The sequence below is a fragment of the Canis lupus genome, chromosome 21 (assembly GCF_011100685.1).
Source record: "Canis lupus familiaris isolate Mischka breed German Shepherd chromosome 21, alternate assembly UU_Cfam_GSD_1.0, whole genome shotgun sequence".
Lineage (NCBI taxonomy): Eukaryota > Metazoa > Chordata > Mammalia > Carnivora > Canidae > Canis > Canis lupus.
In genome coordinates this window covers 28277849-28304073 of record NC_049242.1, presented here as the reverse complement: position 1 = coordinate 28304073, position 26225 = coordinate 28277849, and the positions used below count along the sequence as shown (strand labels likewise).

General features: G+C 35.7%; 2 protein-coding genes and 1 pseudogene across 2 annotated transcripts; 1 reads left to right on the top strand and 2 right to left on the bottom strand.

The window, feature by feature from the left end:
- Positions 1-979: 979 nt before the first annotated feature.
- Positions 980-1930, bottom strand: OR52A18 (olfactory receptor family 52 subfamily A member 18). Its single transcript, NM_001388832.1, is given in 1 exon segment — positions 980-1930. A coding segment is annotated over 1 exon segment (951 nt).
- A 15272-nt stretch (positions 1931-17202) lies between these two features.
- OR51V1B (olfactory receptor family 51 subfamily V member 1B) lies at positions 17203-18147 on the top strand. The gene has a single exon (NM_001388833.1). The coding sequence runs from the start codon at positions 17203-17205 to the stop codon at positions 18145-18147; it is 945 nt and encodes a 314-aa protein (NP_001375762.1).
- Positions 24438-25344, bottom strand: OR52Z16P (olfactory receptor family 52 subfamily Z member 16, pseudogene; annotated as a pseudogene).

Here is a 26225-nt window from a genome sequence, read left to right as displayed (position 1 = left end):
CCTCCCCAAAGCATGTAATTCCAATCTAATCATTACATAACATCAGATAACTTCCAATGGAAGAGATTCCTATGGAATACCTGAATGGCACTCTTCAATGTTCAATGTTGTCAAGGTCATTAGAAACAAGGAAAGTTTTAAAAAATTATAACCAAGAGAAGCTTACAGAGACTTGACAACTAAATGCAATGTGTCATCCAGGATGGGATCTTTTAGGAAATAAAGGAAGTTAGGGAAAAATTAAGAAACTATAATAAAATATGGACTTTAGTAAATCATATGTATCAACATTGATTCATGAACTATAACACATATTAATGAAAGAAAACAATGATAAGGAAAACTGGGTAGGGGGTCTATGGGAACTCTCAGTAACTAGATATTCAAGTTTTTGTGAAACCAATCATTTGGATTTAAAAAAATGTTTAAATTTGCATTCCAATACAAACTTAAACATTCATCTTAATGCTCAGATGAATGTAAGTCAGAAAATAATTGAATGGTGATGACAATTAAAATGATAAAGATGATGAGTTGGAGGAGCAAGATTACTGAAATTAGAAGACAAAAAAGAAATTAGTTCACGATCCTTGGAATTATCAACTTTATGAATTAATTTATTGTTTTTAAAGAACACAAAGGAAATATTTTAATCAGAGGTTAACTATTTAAATTTACTTGTGTTTTTAAGAAATTTCCTCACTGAAATATTGAACTAAACTAAATTAAATTAAACTAAAGATTGACTAAACCAGAAGCAAATCTGCATGTTTTCTGCCTTTTATGTCATCTACTAATAAGTTGATTCTGTATACATAAATACTAATGGTTTAAATAGGAATGAGAGCCTGTCTCCAATGTAAAATCTAGAACTGTATCTTTCAGCAGCATAAATGAACTTGAGAAAGCACAAAACCTGATCCCAAACTACTATTTCTCAAATTGAATTTTATTATTTGAGAAAAAGTTAAATGAGAAGTCAAGATGAATCTTTAGAGTGGAAAACCTTGGACACTCGATCTCGAATCTGTTTGGTCTTCACCCCATACACTATAGGATTGAGCAAAGGAGGGACAAGCAGGTAAAGGTTGGACAGAAGAATATGAATGTAGGGTGGAATATGGAACCCAAACCTGTGTGTAAAGAAGGAGAAGAAACCAAGGAGATAAAACTCAAGGAAGACGCAAATATGGGCAATGCAGGTGTTGACGGCTTTGAGCCTAGCTTCCCTCTGAGGCAGATTGAAGACAGTTATAAATATTCGGATGTAGGAGAGGGTGATGAAGATTATGTCAAATCCAAGTAGAGTGAAGGCCACAAAGAGACCACAGATCTTGTTGACTCGAATGTCTTCTGCTGCCAACTTCACAATGGCCATGTGCTCACAGTATGAATGGGAGACCACAGTGGTCCGGAAGTGTTTCAGCCGACATTTGATGAGGATGAGACATGGAGCTACAAGGAGGGCTGCTCTGAGCGTCACCCCCACTCCAATTTGAGTGAGAAGTTTGTGTGTAAAGATGGTTGCATGTCTCAGGGGATCACAGATGGCCACATAGCGGTCCAGGGCCATGGCCAGCAGAATTCCTGATTTAGTGCCTTGGAAGGTGTGGATTAGCCACATCTGAAAGAGACAGGCATCAAAGTATATGTCAGGCAAATGAAACCAGAAGATACCTAGCATTTTTGGTAGGATGCAGGTGCTGAGAGCAATGTCTGTTGCTCCAAGCATTGCCAGGAAGAGATACATGGGCTCATGGAGGCTGCGTTCTGATTTGATGATGATCAGGAGCAGGGAATTCCCAAATAGAGCAATGATGTACATGTCACAGAAAGGAATTCCAATCCAGAACTGCACAGACTCCAAGCTGGGGATCCCAATCAGTGTCAGCACCGGGGGCATGAAGATTGTGCCATTGAGCTTGAACATGTTGGCTCAGAGACCCCAGGTTCAGAGCTTCTAGTTCAGTGTGGCAGTGTGTGTTGAGTGTCTGTCTTCTGTTTTCTCTTCTCAACCTAGATTCATCCAATCAGAGGCTGAATTTGGTTTCAATGGCATTTTGTTAGATATGCTTAATTTTGATGGGGCAATTAAGTGGGCCCAGGACTGCAGATAAGCTTCCTGTATGATTTATTTCAGATTTTAGTTCTCCCTTCTGTCTTTTTTAAAAACATTTTATTTGTTTATTCATGAGAGACACACAGAGAGAGGCAGAGACATAGGCAGAGGGAGAAACAGGTTTCCTGCAGCGAGCCCAATGCAGGACTCAATCCCAGGATCCCAGGATCATGCCCTGAACCAAAGGCAGATGCTCAGCCACTGAATCACCCAGGCGCCCCTTCCCTTCTGTCTTTTTAACACCTTCTCTTCCTGTTTCTCTCCATTTCTGTCTCTGACTCTATATCTCTGTCTCTGTCTCTTTCTATCTCTCTCTCTCTCTCTCACACACACACACACACACACACACACACACACACATGGACATGTGGACATACAAACTTACATGCAAATAGGAAACTGCATACTCACTAGTGAAAGAAATCAATTTTCTATTAATGACGAGCTTATGGTTGTGTATTGTCAGTTTAAAACTGTCCCATTGAATGTAAGCTTGTTTTGTAATGTTAATAAGTTATGGGAATTTTAAGATATGTTACCTACATATTCTTGTGTCCTTACCCAAGAAGCGTTTAGTCAAGTGGTCAAACAGAAAGCAATGAAAGGAATATTCACTCTTCCAGGTACTATAGTTAGCACTGGGTTAAATATGAACTAATAAGTTAGGTTCCTTAATGTCAAGGAGACAATACTGGATAATGTCATATTACAAATGTTAAAAATACACACAACTAGCATACAGAAGTGGTGTGACATAGTATGTAGACCCTACCTTTATTTCAGAAGTGGATGCCAGGTAATTTTTCTCCAGAAACTTGTATACAATTAGATATTTTAGAGGGAAAAAATAAACATGATACACGAATGTGAATTTCTTATAAGAGTTAGAACCACACATTTTGTCATGTGAAAATTCTTACTTGATAGATAATGCCCCCAAAACAAAAGTTGCTTTGTATTTATTTCTCAGAAATTTTCTATTATTAAAATCTGCCTGGGGAACCTGGGCGGCTCAGTCAGTTAAACATCTGCCTTTGGCTCAGTTTGTGATTCCATGGTCCTAAAACCAAACCCCACGTTTGTCTCCCTACTCAGTGGGGAGTCTGCTTCTCCCTCTCTCCCTCTTTCCACCTCCCTCTTTTGTTCTCTTTCATACTTTCTGATATAGTATGAAAATGAGGAATAAAATGTTTCAAATGCACTGAATATTGACTAGGTAATTATATTTGTTCAGTGGGTTTCAATTTAGTAATATATAAACTTTTAATAAAAATGACCAGTTTTCATATTTTTGCTATTAATATGTTGTTACTCATAACATATAGTCTATTCTTTGCTTCAAGAGAATGGTGTAGACTCACTCACAATTCTTACTAAACCCAGTATTGGAGAAATTATAAAAAATAAGGTTTTCCTGGACAAGGTGATACATAAATGTATTAAAATAATAGAGTAAATTCAAATTATTTGGAATTACACTGTAATGAAAGTGTGGTTATTTTCCACATCCCTAACACATATCTCTCCTATTGTATTTCTCCTTCATTTACCTTTTCCTGTACAAGGTTCCCTTGAATAATATCACATAACTCAGTTTCCCTGCCTCAAGTCCATTTTTTTCCTACTATGGAAGTGTTATTACATGTTCCAGTACATTACAACTTTACTTTCCTATGTTGACCTGAGCAAGAATACATACCTGTCTCAGTGGCAGAATTGAGGGATTTCACTATTGCTGAACAAAGGAAAGAAAGGGGAAATATCCAATAGATCAAGAAGAAATTAGTACTATTTTTTTCACTCCTGAGGTCCTACTGCAAATCTTAAATGATGTATCCATTTCCTTTTCAGAATGTCTGCTCTGAGCTGACACTTGCTTAGTGCTAATAACACTTTCCATACAATTACAGTTTCAATTCCCTGCATTGCCTTTACACCCTCTTGATATTTCTCTCTAGATCTCTCAGACAGCAATGAGAACACATACTCACAACCTTCCTGCATGTATTCACCTCCTTGCACTTTATAATGGTTGAAGAACACATTCTCATAGACAAATATAGAACAAAAAATAGTAACAGTATGTGAGCAAGGACTATGATGCAATTCTCCTGAGGAATGGACAAGTGACAAAATCATATTGTTTACAAGTCACACAATTTATCCACTTCTCCCTTTATTCTGATTATTATTACTGTTTTTATTGGGGAAAGCATACATAAGAAGCATGAAGCTGGATGCTTTGCACACAGAGAACCCGATAAGAACTATCCACTTATGGAGTGTGATAGAAGTCTACAGGCAAGGATTTTTATCTTCATTGTTGAAGGAAAGAATGTCTAAAGGAAACACGTTCTAGACTTTTTATTGCATTAAAATTATAAATACATTGGTTATTGCTTTTTTCATTGTGACTAACATAGACTAAGAACAGATGCGTTACACAGACTTCCCTTTAGATTCTGTGTGTGGTGAGGACATTGTAGTGGAAGAGGAAAGGTAGTCTTATAATAAAATAATGAATGTAAGGACAGAATTCTAAGACTATGATTCATCCTGTGAAGGATCTCCTCTGAAGGAGATAAGGGGACAAAATAAAAATCATTAATTTTTTCTTATCAAACAGTGGTTTATACCCAGGGGACAAAATAAAAATCATTAATTTTTTCTTATCAAACAGTGGTTTATACCCAGGGTCTGCCTCCAGTTGTGTGACATTGACCAAATGACTTAAATTTTGTTGCAGTATTCCTTTCATCTATGAAAACAATACTTAGACTTGTGATATGTGTATTTATGAAAATTCATGATATATGGCATATAACAAACACAATAAATTATGGCTAACATACATGTGTTTGTTATATGTCATTAATTTTCATAAATTTAAAACCCTTTGTTATCTGGGAAGTTCTCACCTTTCAGATCCATCTTTTGCTACCCTCACTAACTTTATAAGTCAGTAAAGAAGAAACAAAACAAGTAACTCTTTATGAACATACAATTGAAAAAGAAAAACACAAACCCATTGTTTGTACTAGTTTTTCTTCCAAAGTGAATATGCAATTTCATGCTGCTGTCTTTGGGCTGGATATTTTACTAAACTTAATGGATTTCCCTCTTATTTAATGGGTAAAGTCTTTCTTCTCCTTACCTTTACATGAAATCACATTTTCCTAAATTTTGCTTACATAAGCATTGCAACCACAGTAAAATATCATAAATTCACATATTGAACAATTTAGCAAACATTATTCAATTTACATTTTCCAAACATCATCCAAGTTATGGTCAATCGATGTGATCACAAATACTCAAAGCTATTAAGTCATAAAGAACCAATTATCCTGTAATTCATACCTGTCTCAAAGAGTGCTACAAAAGTAACAAGGGAAATTGGACTTTGGTCTGTTTGGAGTTTACCATTGTATATGGGCAGAATTTTACATCACTGAAAATAAAATAACTTAAAAAAACTTTTGTCATCATATTTATATGAGAGAGTATTTTGGTTGAGAAAGTAAAACTGGGATCCTCCCCCTTTTTTTCTTTATTTGACAGAGATGTGTATGTATACGCAAGTGACGGAGGGGCAGAGGGAGAGGAGAGAGAGTCTTCAAGCAGACTCCCCACAAAGCATGGAACCCAGTGTGGGGCTTGATCCCAGGACCCTGAGACCATGACCTGAGCTAAAACCAAGAGCTAGCTGCTTAACCGACTGAGCCACACAGGTACCCCATAAAACTAGGAATTCTATCCTACAACTTTACAACAACAAAAAAGCAAATTTTAAAAAATGGGCAAAGGACATGAATAGACATTTCTCAAAATTATATGTATATATATATATATATATATATATACATATAATTGAACAATTATCACATGAAAAGGTGTACAATACCACTAATAGTGAAATGAAAAATCAAAACCACCATGAGATGCCAGTTTACAATCATGAAGATGGCATTGTAAAACAAACAAATGAACAAAAACTGAGAAAATAGCAAGTGTTGGAAAAAATGCAGAAAAATTAGAACCTTTGTATATTGCTAGTTGGTATAGAAAATGCTGTGGGTGTGGTTTAGTGCCTGCCTTTGGCCCAGGGAGTGATCCTGGAGTCCTGAGATCGAGTCTTGCATGGGGCTCCCTGCATGGAGCCTGCTTCTCCCTCTGCCTATGTCTCTCCCTCTCTCTCTGTGTGTGTCTCTCATGAATAAATTTTAAAAAATAAATAAAAAAAGGAAGAAAATGCTGTGGGAAATAATATACAGTTCCTGAAAATTTTCAACATAAATTAGCATATGATCTAATAATTCCAGTTCTTATTATATACCCAAAAGAATGGAAAACAGGGACTCAAACAGGAGTTAGCCCTCCAATATTCACAGCAATGTTATTTACAATAACTAAAAAGTGGAAATAATCCAAATGTGCATGGATAAACAAAATGTGATATATTCACACAATAGAATATGGTTTAGCCTTAAAGGAATGTAATTCTGATGCAGGTCATAGCAGGAATGAACCTTAACTACATTATACCAAGTGAAATAAACCAGACACAAAATCAAAATGACTGTGTGACTCCATTTAAATCAGGTACCTAGAATAGTTAAACTCACAGAGACAGAATATAGAATTGTGGTTGCCAGGGGTTGAGGTAGGGCAAAACGAATCTTTATTGTTTAATTGGTACAGATTTTTAATTTGAGATAATGAAAAAGCTCTAGAGATGTATAGTGGTGATGGTAATACAACAGTGTAGATATATTAATACCACTGAACTGTGCAATGAAAAATTATTACAATTGTAAATTTCTTTTTTTTTTTTTTAATTTTTATTCATTTATGATAGAGAGAGAGAGAGAGAGAGGCAGAGACACATAGGCAAAGGAAGAAGCAGACTCCATGCAGGGAGCCCAAAATGAGACTGGATCCCAGGACCTCAGGATCATGCCCTGAGCCAAAGGCAGACGCTCCACTGCTAAGCCACCCAAGTGTCCCACACATGTAAATTTCATGATGTATATTTTATCTTGACAAAAATAAAGTCCTTATAATATTCTCCTTAAACTAAAAAAGAAAAAAAAACCATAAAAGTTCCTATGGATTCCAAATCAAAGGAGTTAAATTTCAAAATGGAGATCATGGTAGGTTGAAGGTGTTTATGTCTTAAACTCCAGAACCTATGAATATATTAGCTTACATGGTAAAAGGGTGCAGATGTGATTAAACTGAGGACCTTGAGACAATGAGAATTTTCTGCATTATCCAGATAGAACTAATGTAATCATAGGTTCAGGGAGGGAGGTCTAAGGGTCACACTCAGGTCACATAAGAGACAACAGACAGAAGTAAAGGCCATTTTAAGGCTACAGCCAAGGAACGAATAAAACCTCTAGAAAACAGATTTCCCCATATTTTCTCTAGAAGAACAGAATCATATGACCCATTTTGGACTTCTAGCTTCCACAATGGTAAGCTAATATTTTATGTTTCCTAAGCCACTAGATTTGCAATCATTTGTTACAGCAGTATTAGAAAACTAATACAACGATAACCTTAAAATCTGTTGAAGAAGCAGGTGCAGCTCTCAGGATGAGGCAAGATTAATCCTATAGAGATTGTTATATTGATGGAATATAGTTTAAATCTCCAAGATTTAAATCTCCAAGATTGCTGCATTACTTGCAGCAATCCTAGCGTAGGTGCAGGCTTTGACCAGTGAAGTGAGGTCTTTTCAATGAAACATTGATAATTGGATTCTAAAACACAGGAGCATAGAGACGAAACAGAAAATGTCTTTATTCTCAAGTTGTTTCACATCTAGTTGGAGAAAAATGAAACAGACATAATCCAATATTTCTGGATTATGTTAAAGATCCTATGTGAAACAAGTAGTTTAGACAACATTTCAAGATCATTTTGTAATGGGATTACAAATCTTTATAGACCCATGGAATAAGGATTTTATTGAATTAAATTCTCTTCTGCATTACGGTGGTATTTAATATTTGCTTGGCAGGAGCATGGTGAAATCATTTACAGTTGCCTCTATCTAGAAGACAAGATACCCCAATTGGTTGGGGCAGGTAGCGAATAATTTTCCCATATAATTAAAAATATGCATATGGTTCAAGTTCATATAAATTTAAAAATAATCCCAAATGGTCAGAATGCAGATGATTCTGGACAATCTCATGCTAAATTAATGCTTTGGAGCTCCATAAGCATCTCTGGACATGAATTCACAAAGATAAAGTTCACCATCTTCCTAAAAATATAAAAAAGGCATGAAAAAAAAATATAGCAGTACCAGTATATTCATTCAGGATTCATTTACTCATTCCTTTTTAAAGAAAAATCATATTGAGAATGAACTTTGAATCCTGGTTAATGCTATTTAGGATATAATGGTAAAAAAAATAAAATAAAACAAACACAATTGACCCCCTCCTTCAAATATTTATAGTCTAAAAGAGAAAATAATCAACAAAAAATAATAAATTCATCAAATCACTACAATGTACACTTTAAATATCTTATGATTTTCTATGTATGTGTATTTATTCCTCAATAAATTCCTTTATTCCTCAATAAATCTGAAAAAATAATTAATGCAAGAGTGATGTATATTGAAACAGTAGAAACCCAAGTGACATAACATGTTAGGAATGCTTTTCTGCTTCAGCTGAGGCTTCAGGTATGGATAGAAATTAATCAGAAAAATGTGAAATTTATGTGAAGATGATATATGGTCAGAAATGAAAGTAGACTGGAAGAGCTAGACCTATATTATTATATTACACTATATTGTAAGAAAGGCAGATTCTACAAGATTATGGAAATCCTTGAAACCTGGACCTTATCTTAAGGGTAATAAAGAGTTCTTGAACAATTTTATTTAATATATTGTTTCTTACTGGAAAATCAATTTGGACCATTGTCCAAGATATACTTTTACTTGAAATTTCAGATAACGCAATCATTTTGGGAGAATAACTTAGACATAACAAAAGAGTTTGAATACCAACATTTAAATTCTGATTGAAATTAAGCCTCAATTTCCTCTTATTCAAATGGGGACCAAAATGAGCTCCTTATTAGTAAAACTAGTACTTGCTGAGAGCTTTTTCTGCTCTAAGAACTTCACAGCTATGTTATCTCATTTAGTTTTTTTTTTTTTTTTTTATCATCATCTATAGCATGGAGGTGTGGAAACTAATGCACACAGAAAATAAGTAAGTTGCTCAAGTTTACTTATTTAGAAAGTTTTGGAGTGTGTATTTGAATTTATCCTTAAGCACTATGTGTTGAGAAGGTATATGATAATTTTCATACTTCTGCATGAATAGGACTTTCTGAACAAAAAATTATTTGCAACAGAGATAATGGACAAGTCTTAGAAATTGAAGAATTATTGATTAGTGTTGTCAGGGGCTCAGGGAGGGTGGAATGAGTAGTGGCTACTAATGAAGATGTTCTATATTAAGTTATAGAGATGGTTTCACAACTCTGTAAATATACTAAAAATTATTCAATTGTACAATTTAAATAGGTGGCTTTTATTGTATATGAATTATATCTCAATAAAGCTATTAAAATATAAACAAAAATGTATTAATTTTGACAAGAAAAGATGGGATCTTGTAACAGTCCCTCCACATTCTTCTCCATTAAAGAACTGGGGAAATGGTTCTTACCCAGTACCTAGAAAAAAATTTCAAACAAGCACCAAAAGGATGCTTTTTTTCCTATTTATCTGGCATACAAAAGAAAGCAACTTTCAGTTGGAGATATTCTCTTTTGGAAGTTGTACAATTTAGGTTATGACATGTCTATGAGATATGTCCTCTTGAAAGATTGTAGCTTACTAATGAACACGTTGAAATTGAACATCTGAATCATAAAGGTCAGGTGATCCATTTATGGTCAGTTGACTCCCAGTAAATAATATTTAGGGGAAAAACAATAGTCTTCATTAAACTGTCAGACAATTGGGCTCTCAACACATGCATTAAAAGTGTATTGAACTTGGCCACAGTAACTTCTTGCAAGATACATCCACGAAGGCAAGAGAAACAAAGGTGAAAATGAACTATTGGGACTTCATCAACATAAGAAGCTTTTGCACAACAACAACAACAAAAACAGTCAAAAACTAAAAGACAACCTACAGAATGGGAGAGGATATTTGCAAATGATGTATCAGATAAAAGACTAGTATCCAAGATCTATAAAGAACTTATTAAACTCAACAACAAAGAAACCAACAATCCAATCATAAAATGGCCAAAAGACATGAACAGAAATCTCACAGAGGAAGACATAGACATGGCCAACAAGCACATGAGGAAATGCTCCGCATCACTTGCCATCAGGGAAATGCAAATCAAAACCACAATGAAATCCCACCTCACATCAGTGAGAATGGGGAAAATTAGCAGAGCAGGAAACCACAAATGTTGGAGAGGATGTGGAGAAAGGGGAACCCTCCTGCACTGTTGGTGGGAATCTGAACTGTTGCGGCCACTCTGGAAAACTGTGTGGAGGTTCCTCAAAGAGTTAAAAATAGATCTGCCCTATGACCCAGCAATTGCACTGTTGGGATTTACCCCAAAGATACAGATGCAATGAAAGGCCGGGACACCTGCACCCCGATGTTTCTAGCAGCAATGTCCACAATAGCCAAACTGTGGAAGGAGCCTCGGTGTCCATAGAAAGATGAATGGATAAAGAAGATGTGGTCTATGTATACAATGGAATATTACTCAGCCATTAGAAACGACAAATACCCACCATTTGCTTCGACGTGGATGGAACTGCAGGGTATTATGCTGAGTGAAATAAGTCAACCAGAGAAGGACAAACATTATATGGTCTCATTCATTTGGTGAATATAAAAATTAGTGAAAGGGAATAAAGGGGAAAGGAGAAAAACTTAGTGGGAAATATCAGAGAGGGATACAGAACATGAGAGACTCCTAACTCTGGGAAACGAACAAGGGGTGGTGGAAAGGGAGGTGGGTGGGGGGTAGGGTTGACTGGGTGATGGGCACTGAGGGGGGCACTTGATGGGATGAGCACTGGGTGTTATACTATATGTTGGCAAATTGAACTCCAATTAAAAAAATAAAAATAAAAATAAATAAACCCCTGCATACATACACCATACTCAAATACTCACTTTCAGTGCATTACTGACCTAAATGGAATACAAAACTATGAAACTCTTAGAAGAAAGCGTAGGTATAAATCTTTTGAGTTTGGATTACACTTTTAGGTACAATACCAACAGCCTGAGGAATAAGAGAAAAAAATAGGGCACCTGGGTGGCTCAGTGGTTGAGCATCTGCTTTTGGCTCGGGTCCTGATCCCTGAATCCAGGGGTCCAGTCCTGCATTAGGCTCCCCAAGAAGGAGGCTGCTTCTTCTTCTGCCTATGTCTCCGCCTCTTTCTGTATGTTTCTCATGAATAAATAAAATCTTTTTTTAAAAAAGGAAAAAAATAGAAAAATTACACTAAATCAAAGTTATTTACACTTTAAAGGCACCCTCAAGAAAGTGAAAAGACAACCCAGAGACTGGGAGAAAATATTTGTAAATCATAGATCTGGTAAATGACTCATGCAGAATATGTAGAAGACCTTTAAAACTAAATAAAAATTATGAGTAAAATCACAATATTATAAGTTACTAATCTTTAAGGAAATGTGTACCAAAACCACCAGACCATTCATACCCACTGGATTGGCTATATTCAAAAACATAATATAAGTGTTGGTGAGATTATGAAGAAATTTCAATCATAATATGCTGATAGTGGGAATGAAAATATTGCAGCAGTTTTGGAAAATGGTTTAGCAGTTCTCCAAAATGCTAAAAAAAAAAAAAAAAAAAAATATTCACATGACCCACTGGTGTCTACCCAAAAGAATTGAAACATATGTCTGTACCAAGACTTATACATGATTGCTTATCACAGCTTTATTCACAATAGTCAATAAATAGAAACAATGGCCATCAACCAACGAATACATGGAAGCATTGGAGTTAAAGAAGACTACCAATAGAATGCCACATGGAAAACATGACACTCTGCATGCAGGTCCTGAAAAAAGGATGAAGATCCTGCACATTTTAATTGCAATATAATCCATTAGAGTTCCACCCACTAGAAAATGGTAATACTCTTGATGAATAAGTATTAACTCCTTAATCATTTAAAATAGTTTTTCATAGGTATATGATATTGTACTTTTCAGCAAAGAATTGGAACACTGATATGTGTTACAATATGGATGAGCATCAAAAGCATTATGCTCAATTAAAGAAGTCAAACAAAAAACAAAAAACATGTTCTGTATGATTCTATACGTAAGACATTTCCAAACTGGAAAATCTATAGAGACGGTAAGTAGAAAAGTGGTGGCCAAAGATTGGGGGTGAAAATAGAAAGTGGTTCTAAACAGGAATAAGTTTTCTGTTTTACGTGATCCATATTCTAAAATTAGATTCTGGAGATGGTTGCAAAACTGAAAATATACTAAAAATGGTGAATTCATGGTGGTGTTAATTGTATTTCAATAAATTTAGGTCATTCTCGCATGATTTTGACATACTTTTATCTATCTTTAAAATACCTTTCCATTTTGATTCATTCATCTAATGTTTCCCTAATATTTTTATCACTTTCTTTTCAGACATTTTTTGATGATTTGACTATATTCTATTTTAATGTTCAAGTATTTTAGCATACTCATGCTTGATCAAGGCTTTCATCCTCATGATCTCAAATACCATGTTTATGACCATGACTTGTAAATTTCTTATCCAGCTTTACTCTTCTCATCAGCTACATGATATCTATATCTAACCCCTGCTGAACATCTCTTCTTCAATGTACCTTGGGAAGAACAAATAAATAAAAAAGACTATATCAAAAACAATTCCCATTCATCCACACTTTGGTTATCTTAGAAAATGGCTATAGGATCTCTGTAGCTTCTCATTTTAAAAATCTAAACATGGGCAGCCCCGGTGGCTCAGCAGTTTAGCGCTGCCTTCAGCCCAGGGCCTGATCCTGGAGACCTGGGATCAAGTCCTGTGTCAGGCTCCCTGCATGGAGCCTGCTTCTCCCTCTACCTGTCTCTGCTTCTCTTTCTTTTTCTGTGTCTCTCATGAATAAATAAAATATTTTAAAAAAATAAAAAATAAAAAATAAAAATCTAAACATGACTGGCATCTCAATTTCTCTTATTCCTCACAATCAATGAATCACCACACCTTTTGACCCCACTTATTAAATATATCTCGTATGTGCCCATTTCTTGCAACTCCTTGAGCAGACCCTTGTTCAATCACTATTGTATGCTTTTATTAAGACACTTCTCTCTTGTCTTCTGCTGTCAACTCTTATCCTTCATATCTAATTGGTACAGGACTGATCTTAACATATATGATTGATTTTTCACCATTCTGATTGCAATTCACTAGTAGTTGCATATCGCCCTAAGGATTAAAACTCATCTTTCCTAACATTGCTCCTATCTACTTTTTTTTTACTTTTATGCCTGAATCTCATAGTTGCTTATTCACTTACTTTTCATAGAGTGTGGTGTATTCTCAATGTTTTTGCTTCTTCTTCTGATTGACTGAAAACTCCTTCTTTTTCATATTCCTCTGGTTGCTTACCCTCACTCTTCAAGGCTCAACTATATGTTACTTTCTCAGGGCACTCACTACCCAATTCCTCTTTACTCTGATTAGAGTCCCCAGTTAGGCTTGTCACTGCATTCCTGATTTCTCACTAATGATATTAATCATAATTTTTAACATGATGTATGTATAATTTATATCTGTGTCACCTGTTATACAAGGCAAAGTACTTGTTTTGCTCTCCACTGCTTTCCTGTACCTGAGCAGTGCCTAGCACTGTGTCTGAAACACTAGGGGTACTTACTCAATATTTGTAATGGATTTAAAAATGCTCTACAGATATGTCAAACTCAATGTGTTCAATGAGGTTTCCAGGATCTCATTGCATAAATAATACTCTTTTTTGCATTATCTCATCATCAATTTGATTTCACAAAACAAAAACATGAGCATCAACTATGAAACTACTCTGTTCAGGAAGGCACATGCAATTATTAAGGTGTGTCCATAGGTCCTAATATTATTCTATACCTTATATCCATTTTCACAATCATTGCTCTAGGAGAAGCACCATCAGTTCTCAATAAGGCTTTTGCAGGAGTTTCCAAACTAAAATATTTTCCTGTAGACTATGAAGAATTTAAAATACCATGAAGGAGGCAGCCCTGGTGGCCCAGCAGTTTAGTGCCGCCTTCCGCCCAGGGCTTGATCCTGGAGACCCGGGATGATCCAGTCCCATGTCAGGCTCCCTGCATGGAGCCTGCTTCTCCCTCTGCCTGTGTCTCTGCCTCTCTCTCTCTCTCTCTCTCTCTCTCTCTCTGTCTCATGAATAAGTAAATAAGAAAAATAAAATAAAATAAAATACCATGAAGAAATCCAAATGATATTCAGTGAAAAAGTGAAGAATGAGAGTTTTATGTGGAAAAGGTCATAATTTTATAGCATGGAAAAAAGTAAGAATAGAATCTTTGAGATAGCAAGATTTCATATATTTTTATTTCAAAATTCCTGTGATAGAATTGCATTAGTCACTAATGGGGAAAAAATAATAGAGGTGGGGAAGGCTCAGCATCATAGTTTCAAATGTCCCTCACCTCACCTGTAGGAATAAAGAAACTCTAATTTTGCTGTATTATGCATTTTTATATTGTTGTTACTATAAAAATAGGAGTGATAACTTCCAAGACCTTTATATATTAGAATGCAAAACATAAACCTAACAATTTGATTTTGAAATAAAAAAATTAATGCCATTATAATTGCACCCTAAAAATCAAATATTTGGCATCAAACCTAAAATAAAATGCTCAAAATGTTAGAATGAAAACTACATATTAATAATGGGAAGATCAAAGAATACACAAATTTAAATGTACCCCATTTTCATGGATTGGAAGACATGCTAATTTTCCTCAGTTTTTTGTTTTTTTTTTTTTTTTTTTTTTTGGTTCAACACAGTCTTAATATCTCAGCAAATTTTATCCACATAATTACAAATGTATTCCAATATTTACATATATAGGCAAAGTAACTATAGTAGCCAGAAGAAATTTAGAGGACTTTGCTGGATCTTAAGACTTTTTTAAATAAAGCCACAATATTCAAGGTAGTGTGGTGTTGTGAAAGGAAACATAGATTAATACCAAAATAGAGAGGTCAGACACACCACATAAATATATTCAAATGATTTTGGCAAAAATTCAAAGACAAACCAATTGAGAAAGGGTAGTTTTTTTCAAAATGGAAGTGCTGGAAGTTAAAAATAAACTTTGCATCATACATAAAAATTAATTCAAAATGGATTATAGAACCAAAGGTAAAACATACAACTTCTAGGAGAAAACAAGAGAAACACTTGTGACCCTGGATTTGACACTGACTTTGTACATATAACAAAAATAGCACACACCTTCAAAGAAAAAAATATATAAATTAGAATCTGTCAACATTAAAAAACAACACTATGTTTTGCAGAAGTCACTATTAAGAGAAATAAAGGACAATTTACAACCTGAAAATAACAATTTGCAAATCATGTATTTGCTAAAGGTTTTGTAATCTAAATGTGTAAATAACTCATCAAATTCAGGAAGAGGAAAAGAACTTCATCACAAAAGAGAAAATTGTTTGAACAAGCACTTCACCAAGAGGTATATATACAACAAGTAAGCATGTGGAAAGATGCAAAAAATATCATAAGAGAAGTACAAGTTAAAAACCACAATGATGCATCCCTACACATCTATCAACATAGCAAAACAAAAGAAAACAAACAAATAAAAACTTGGCCATACAAAGTATCAGCCTAGAACACTGCTGGTCCCAATGTCAAATGGTAGGTTGCCTTGGAAGACGCATTGGCAGGTATTTTAGGAAGTTAAATAAATATGTACCATTTGATTTAACTGTCCTCTCTCTAGCTATTACCTGAGATGAAGTATTGGTTTAGTAATTTCCAGTTTATTTATTCACAAGAGACAAAGAGAGGCAGAGACATAGAGGAAAAAGAAGTAGGCTTCATGCAGAGAGCCCGATGCAGGACTTGATTGGCACCCCAAGATCATGCACTGAGCCGAAGGCAGACACTCAACCACTGAGCCACCCAGGTGTCCCAGTTTCTGGCACCCCAAGATCATGCACTGAGCCGAAGGCAGACACTCAACCACTGAGCCACCCAGGTGTCCCAGTTTCCAGTTTAAAAAATCACTTATATTGTATAAAAAGGTGTAAAAGATAAAAACATTGTAAGAGTCAGAAAAAGGAGAAATCTCAAACAGAATGAGATACATAAAAATTAAGAAAAATATAAGAAGTACAACTAAAAAGGTACATGATTTAGAGAGGGGCTAAACAATGTGGAAGGCGCAAAAAAAAAAAAAAAAAAAAAAGAAGTTCTCATTCCTTCTAGCTTGTTAGGACTCTCTTGGTTAAATTGTAATGTTCTGCAAAGTTAGATTACTTTAATCAGTCCATTTCCTTTGGGATGTTATGGAAACAGTTGTGGGACCCAAGAGAAAAATTAGCAATGCATTGCACAGTTTACTGAGGATAATGACCGCCATGGCAAAAGAATACACAGATCATGCATTATCTTATTTTAGGAATGAACAGAGACTTCCCGAAGTCCAGCCCCAAATCCAAACCCTGTGGACCCATTATCATCATTATTTCTGCATTAAAAACCCTAGTCTCTTGGAATATCTACTCACTGTTCTTCAAAAATTTCTGTCAAGGCAATGGATTTTTGCCCAAAGGAATACAGAAACAGGTTTCTGTGTTTCTTGAGTTTATGACACTTAAGGAAATTGTATTATATTTTAATTTATTTTCCTTTCAAAGCAAACAAACATTACTAGAAATTCAAGGATTATAAATCAATTTAATTTGTAGCAACTTTCTAGGAATATTTTCAATCATCTACTAATGTCTCCCATCTCTATCTTGAATGTCAGTAGTTCCAGATTTATTCTCACTGGTTTTCCTGGCCTCGAAGTTCACTATCTCTGGATCTCCATCCCTTTCTCCTCCATCTATGCTATGGTCTTCCTGGGAAACTGCATGGTGCTGCATGTGATCCGGACTGAGCCGAGCCTGCACCAGCCCATGTTCTACTTCCTGGCCATGCTGGCCCTCACTGACCTGTGCATGGGGCTGTCCACTATGTACACGGTACTGGGGGTGCTGTGGGGGATCATTCGTGAGATCAGCCTGGATTCCTGCATTGCCCAGTCCTACTTCATCCATGGTCTGTCCTTTATGGAGTCCTCTGTCCTCCTTGCTATGGCTTTTGACCGCTACATTGCCATTTGCAACCCATTACGCTACTCTTCCATCCTCACTAATGACAAAATCATGAAAATAGGGGTGACAATCTTATGTAGGAGTTCTTTACTCATACCTCCAGTTATCATTCGTCTAAAGTTCTTAAATTATTGCCACCCCCATATCCTTTCTCATTCTTTCTGCCTGCACCAAGACTTAATTAGGATGGCCTGTTCAGACATCCGTTTCAACAGCATTTATGGTCTGGCCCTAGTAATCAGCAACCTATTGTTGGATGCAGTGCTCATACTTATCTCCTATATCATGATCTTGCATGCAGTCTTAGCTATTGCATCACGGGAGGAGAGAATCAAATCTTTGCAGACTTGTGTATCTCACATCTGTGCTGTTTCAGTTTTCTACATCCCAATCATTGGTCTGACTATGGTGCATCGCTTTGGGAAACACCTCTCACCATTGGTTCATGTCCTCATGGGCAACATCTATATCCTTTTCCCACCCCTGATGAACCCCATCATTTATAGTATCAAGACCCAACAAATACGAAGGAGAGTCCAGAGATTGTTTTATCTGAAAAGAATGTAAGTCTTGAGGTCAACTGTGAATGTATATACAAGTCAACAAGTGGAGCTTAAAAGGGTAAGAGTCAGTAAATAATAAATATATTTGATGACTTTTTTTGTATGTTTTCCATGTTACTCCCTCTCTGTTTCTCCCCACAACCATAACTCAATGAAACTGACTGGGCTATATTATGAACAGTTTTATAAATCAGAAAATATATATCTATTTTGTCTGAGAATCATGTTAATGTATAAAATGCATTCACTACTAAAATGTGTATCTTATTATGTCCAATTGAGTGAAGGTAGCGGGATCCACCCACTACAGAAAAGTTAAATTTTACTGGTTTAAGTCCTTTAAGCAATTACTAAAATGTTGACAATGATCTTAGTCCATTTCTACTACTCTAGGTAGCATTATTGTTTATTGTTCAGCCATTCTCCTTGCTATCCACTTTAGACACAAGGTCATATAAGGGAGTAACTATCATAAAGAAATTGGAATATTTGGGGATCCCTAGGTGGCGCAGCGGTTTGGCGCCTGCCTTTGGCCCAGGGCGCGATCCTGGAGACCCGGGATCGAATCCCACATCGGGCTCCCGGTGCATGGAGCCTGCTTCTCCCTCTGCCTATGTCTCTGCCTCTCTCTCTATCTCTCTCTGTGACTATCATAAATAAATAAAAATTAAAAAAAAAAAAGAAATTGGAATATTTGGACCATTTGAAAAGTAGTGAGACAAACAACAAAAACCTAATCTTGATACAAGGATGCCTACCAGCCAAGCAATTTTTCCCTACTCCTTTCTGATGAATCATAATTGAACTAAAGATACTACAAACAGTAATTGCCAAGGTATAAAAATTGACTATTGTGATTAGTTTGTTTATCCAAATAATACAAATAGCAACTACTATTTGAAAATATTTCCTATGAGTCTACATATCATTTATATTTCCAGCCTCAGTTAAGGAAAAAAAAAGGAGAGAAAAAGCATAAAGTATTACTATGGCCAAGTGATACATGTTTTTTAAGTAAAATTTTTTTGAGAGAGAGAGAGAAAGAGAGACAGAGACAGAGAGAGAGAGAGAGACTCTCAAGCAGGCTTCACACAGCACGGGGTCTAACATGGGGCTCAATCTCACATCCCTGAGATCACGACCTGAGTTGAAGAGTCAGATGTTTAACTGACTAAGCCACCCAGGTGCCCCTAAATATGTTTCTAATTTATCTATCCATCATTATTATTATGATGGTGGTTATTTTAATTGTGGATATTATTGTTATCATTTTAAAGAGTTTATTTATTCATGAGAGACACAGAGAGAGAGGCAGAGACCTAGGTAAAGGGAGAAGCAGGTTCCCCGTGGGATACCTGATGCGGGACTTCATCCCAGGACCTCAGGATCACTATCTGAGCCAAAGGCAGATCTCAACCACTGAGCCACCCAGGCACCCCTGTTATTTTTGTTACATACATGGATAGTTAAAAACACATGAAGGTTAAATGAGAAATCATATTTTGAAGACATAGTAAGTGATAGAATCTGGATATATTCTGTGCTTTAGTTTCAAATCACATGAAATTTCTTTCTAATCTTCCTTCTAAACATTTTATTATGAAGTTTATTAAATGGTTATGCAACCATCATAAAATATTTATCTCATAAATAAAAACATAAAGATCACTAATGTAAATCCTGGATGGCAATATAGTGGACATATTTAGACTCTGTTGGTATGTGGGTTTCCTCAAAATATTATTGCTATAATTAAATTTATATAATCAATGTAAATGATGTATGCAAGGCAAGTTTTCTGAGGTATACTTACAAATAGTTATTTTTTCTGTTTAGATGAGCTCTAAAAAACATTTATAGTCATGCAGTCATCATCATAATAAAGATCTGGAATATTTCCATCACTCCCAAAAGTGTCCTTTTACCACTTTGAGGTCAATCTGCTGCCACAACCCAGGTTCTGAAAGTCACTAAACTGATTTGTCATTCAGCTTTCCCTTTAAGAGAGCATCATGTAAATAAAATTATAAACAATGTAATCTTTATGTCTGGATTCTTTCTCTTGCAATAATGCCTTTGAGGGGATCCCTGGTTGACGCAGCAGTTTAGCGCCTGCCTTTGGCCCAGGGCGCGATCCTGGAGACGCGGGATTGAATCCCACATCGGGGTCTCGGTGCATGGAGCCTGCTTCTCCCTCTGCCTGTGTCTCTGCCTCTCTCTCTCTCTCTCTGTGACTATCATAAATAAATAAAAATTTTTAAAAAAATGCCACTTTGTTAAAAAAAAATAATGCCTTTGAGATACATTTTTGTTCTTACCTATATGCACAGTTTATTTTTATGGCTGAATCTTATTTTATGGTATCACGTAAACTGTTCATTTATCAATGTTGGTGTTTTACAGTTTTGATTTTGAATAAGGTTGCTAAAAGTATACATACTATATGATTATAAAAGTGTTTTCCCCAAAGTGGTAGGGTTTGTTTTTGATGTTTGTATCTTTACTTTTGACAATGTAGCAATAATCACACTCATGGTAATCATCATCATCATCATCACTGTAAAAATAATGCTTAGTTTATATTTATCAGATACCTATTTTATGCTAGACACTGTCAAATACTACCTTGATAGTGATTATCACTATTAGTCTTCAGAACAATTCTACAGGGTAGATCATAATCATCCAAGTTAGCAGATGAGCAAATTGAATAAGGGCATTTTAAATTACTGGCGAATAACAGTGGGACAGTGCAGCTTCATACCACTATTACCTTCGTTATTACAATTTCATTTTATATAGCCTTGTAGCCCATTGTTCAACTTGTTTTTGTTGTTGGTCCAGTTCATGATATGAGTTAAGAATTTTAAGTTGTGTATTAATGTAAATATAGGTTTTCAAATGCATTACCAGTTGAGCCAATAATCTTAAATAGGGCATTCTTCTCTCAGCCAGTATTATGATATACCAAATCCTATGTAATAGGCTTTGTACTTTATCTCAAAAAGTCAAAAGTGGTGAGTTTTGTTTTGTTTTGATTTTTAGTGTTGCCTTGTTCCAAGATAATCTATCTATGCCAATGGTTGTCCAAAACTCTGATTTCCTACTTATAGGTCAATTAAAGTTTTCAAGTTTAAAAAATGTATTTTCTATGGCAAAACCTAATCTATTTCAGTAACATTTCTGTCAATCGGAAATTGATACTCTCTGCTACTTTCTTCCATAGCTTCTTCCATAGCTTTCTGCCACTCACTCCTACTCCCAGATGATTCCCTTATCACTTGCATTCAAGGGGAAGCCAACATGTCCACCAACACTGAGGAATTGGATGAGACATGGATGGGCCCCTGGTCTGCATCTGTAGTACATGGCTGAGCCTTGTTGAATGAACCTCATCTTTCCTCCTCATTCTGTGTGGGTCTCTATCCTTTTCTGCAGCTTCTGCTGAAATCCGATAATTTTCTCTTGGGTCCCTCTTATTGAGGCATCCAAAATACTGGATATTACTCAACAAGCTCTGAAACCTGACCCATTTTCTCTTACTTCCCCAACTGTAACACTTGTGTCTCTGGCCCTTGGCTACAGAACCCTTTTACCCTAGATAAATCAACTCCTTTTTCAACCACCCTGGTCAGCATTTGCCATGGTGCTTATGTTCCCTACAGTGCTGTGAAGAACTCCTAAATTCATTTGTTGCCCTTGTGATACAGAAGGGTACCGGTTCTCTGACTGAATAGGCACATGGTCATCTTTACTCTAATGCTGCTCTCCCATGATGACATGAGACAAGTTGCTAAGAAATCTCCCTTAGATATTTAAGCAGAAAATTAGGTATTCATCTCCCTTCACTTTTAGCTTCCTGATCAAAATTCATTGGGTTTCTTTGTCTTTATGCCCTGACACTTTGAATGAGGGCCAGAGAGTGTGCAGTTGAAACTGGGACCTTGAAGGCTGTATCTTCCCTCTTCTTTCCCATCTGTGTCTCTCTCAGTCTCATGCTGAAAGGGGTTCTCCTACTCCTCTCTTGTGTCTAAAAGGAACTTCCTCTGCCTCCAAATCTCCTTCTTCCTAACCCTTATTCTGGCGGTACACTCTAACAGAAACACTTAATGACAGTAGACTTAGTGGAGGAAAAAAAAATCAGTAGTTTTCCAAAGGCAAAAGTGTCTTGGTATTTCAAATATATGGAATATATATGGAATTTAAATATTTTGGGACGCCTGGGTGGCTCAGCAATTGAGCACCTGCCTTTGGCCCAGGGCGTGATCCCAGGCTCCTGGGATAGAGTCCCACATTGGGCTCCCTGAATGGAGCTTGCTTCTCTCTCTGCCTATGTCTGTGTGTGTGTGTGTGTGTGTGTGTGTGTGTGTGTCTGTCATGAATAAATAAGTAAAATCTTTTCTAAAAATTAAAAAAATATATCTTTATTAAATATAGATATATAGATATATTCTGATAGATTTCAACTAACTCTTTATGGTAATACTTCTCAATTTTGGCAACTTCTATTTATTATAAAATAATGTTCACATATTTTTGGCATAAGTCAAGCTTTCTCCATTTATATCAATTCTCAACCTCAACATGACCTTTAAAATGTGCAATTAAATGGTTCTTTTTAAAAATTTACATAATATCAGTAAAATTCTATATATTCTTCCAGAATTTTGTGCAAATATTTATGTATATATGATTCCATATACAAATATTTATGTGTATGTACATCCACTTATTTTTTTAAGATTTTTTTTATTTATGAGAGACACAGAGAGAGAGGCAGAGGGAGAAGTAGACTCCTGGAAGGGACCCCCAAATGGGACTTGATCCCAGGACCCGGGGACCACACCCCAAACCAAAGACAGATGTTCAACCACTGGACCACTCAGGTATCCCTACATCCACTCATTTATTTGAGATTCCCTGATATATACCATGTTATAACCTGAATTTCTCTTTAAAACATTTTAAATTTAGGGGTGCTTGGGTGGCTCATATTTAACAAATATTTTATTAGATATTTATGTCATTTGACATCCCATGTTGCTTTAATTCCCTGATGAGTATCTTTTACTATTGCCAGTAACAGTCATAATTATGGCTCCTATCATGAAAAAAATGCAATTCATAATACATTTACATAATGACCAGGATGTTACTACTACTTTTACATTTGATTTGAGGAGCAGATATGGATTCCAATGCTTTAACTAACATATATGCTATTAATTCTTAAATTTTTATCTCTAACAAAATCTTTCTCCTGGGATTTCTGAGTGGCTCAGTGGTTGAGCATCTGCCTTTGGCTCAGGGCATGATTCTGGTGTTCTGGGATTGAATCCCACATCGGGTTCCCTGCATGGAGCCTGCTTCTCTGCCTATGTCTCTGCTTCTCTCTCTCTCTCTCAGGAATAAATAAATACAATCTTTTAAAAAATAAAAAAAAAAAACCTTTCTCTTGCTTCACACTGAAAAGTCAAAATGTTTGATGCCCCAAGATTACCTAAATCATTATGTCTCATATCTGACATTATGTGGAGAAAGAAACCTCCTTTCTTTACCCTGTAGGTCCAGTGTTTGTGGGATACAGATTGAATATATTACTGGCAATAATAGCAATAAGTAACGTTCTTTGATTTTCACTGTGTACTATGTACTATTTTAGAAGCTTTGTGTAAATCGTCTCATTTAATACTTTCAGCAACCTTATAAAATATGTAATACATAATGCTTACTATAAAGATAAATACATAGAAACCCAAAGAAGGTAAATACTCTTTACCAAGGCGATTCATCTGAAATTCAAAACTTAAAATTAAAAAAAAAAAACTTAAACTTAGAACTCAAATACTCAACTACTAGATCACAATGCTAAATATGTATTATTTTCTCTGAACTATAAAAAATAACATGAAAAAATGGTCTGAAAGCCTATTTATTTGGGATTCCATTTTATCCATTTTTTTAGTGCATGGGTTGTATTTTTCCTTTTCCTTTTCTTTACTTTTCCGATTTTTCTGTGTCAATATGAAACTGAAGATAGTTATTGAGTTATTGTGCTTTAAATCTGTTGTAACTAAACTCAATATTTATAGTCTAAAGTGTCCTTGATCTGATACTGTCCTGAACAAAATCAGCAATAAAATAAATAAATAAGATTTTAATATGACCTCAAAAACTTACTGTTATTGTCCTCTCCTAATATTGGCATAATATAAAAATATCTGATATAATTTGAAGTACTCTGCAATTAGTACAGTTACGGAGAAAATGAAAAATTAAACTATATAGTTGACATCAGTATAATTTCTTGCTCACAGAAAAGATCTGGATAAACTTCTCCTGAATTTCCTTGGTCTTAACTCCATAAATGATTGGGTTGAGAGTGGATGGTACCACCACATAAAGATTGGCAAGGAGGATATGTACATGGAGTGGTATATTCTGGCCTCCAAATTGGTGAGCAAAGAATGAAAAAAAGGCTGGAGTATGGAACAGTAAAATAACACAGACATGGGAGTCACAAGCACCCAGAGCCTTGAGTTGGGCATCTTGAGAAGAAATTCTAAACACCATACAGAGTATAAGGGCATAGGAAATGATGATAAATACCACATCCAGGCATGTAGAAAAAGTGCCACAATCACCCCATAGTAGATGTTGACTTTGATGCTATCACAGGCATACCTGGCAATGCCCAAATGTTCACAATATGAATGATCAATAATATTTCTTCTACAGTAAGTAAGCTGATAAACCAGAAAAACCAAAGGGAAACAGATGAAAAAACTCCTAATCACAGATGCAATGCCCATTTTTCCAAAGATTGAGAGGCTTAAAATGGTAGTATATCTTAGTGGATAACAAATAGCTACATAGTGGTCAAATGCCATGGCCAGCAATATGGCAGACTCTGCCACAAAGATGAAGTGTATAAAAAACCTCTGGGACACACAACAACCAAAAGAAATACCCCATCTTGGAACCAGAAGATTGCTAGCATCTTTGGCGTGGTGACTGTGGAGAGAAAGATATCTGCCAGAGACAACATGGACAAGAAGAGGCACATGGGCTCATGAAGACTGCGTTTCAGTGAAGATCAGAAATAATAAGAGGGTATTGCCTACAACAGCAACTATGTACATGGAACAGATGGGATGGAAATCCATATGTGTGCATCTGTTAGTCCTGGGATCCCAATCATGGTGTAGCAAATATCTCTAAGGTTGGTGTGGTTTGAAGAGATTGTCATCTTTTACTCTTTCTTCTGGTACTGGACACTGGAATTGAAAAGTGAGAGAGAGAGAGAGAGAGAGAAGGAGAGAAAGAGAGAGAGAGAAATAGAGATAGAATGAAAAATCAGAGTTATTTTATCAAGTTTAAGTATGAATTTTGGCATTACAATAAAGTTATTGTCTTAAAAAAGGATTGGTAATCAGTAATGATTCAAGATGACAAGCCAGATAAACTTCACTGACATGAAAGTTACCATGATTTTATAGAGCTAATGTTACTGGTAATGCTAATGGTTATAACTATAATAATGAACATTTATGGGTTTATAATTTGGTCTAGACTATGGTTGATACATTATACTTATTGACTTAGCATCATACATGAAAGTCTCTTAAATGCTCTTGCACAACATGCCTTTCCTTCTTGTTTGAATGATCATTTCCACTGATTAACCTTGATCTCTTTCTGGTGATTAATCACACACTCCAGAAATAAAGTGTTCAGAATATTGGTATGGCCTTTGTAGAGTTCAACCACCAAGTCATTAATAACCATTATTTCTGTAATTTAATATAAAGTCTTTCATCACCACCTGAAAATAACTTGGAGAGAAAGAGAAATAGATGTCTAGACAGTCCTTGCTTTGCCCTGTGCTGTATTAACATTGTACAAATTGAAATCATGTTCTCTCTTTCCATAGTCCTAGTATGCAGTTGAAACAATACTATGCGAAAGAATGACTCCTCTAACATCATTCTAACTCAGCATACACTGTCCTATCTTCCACACACATTACGTTTCTCCCTTCATTCTCTCTTGTCTCCACTGCATTTTTCTCCCATTTATTCC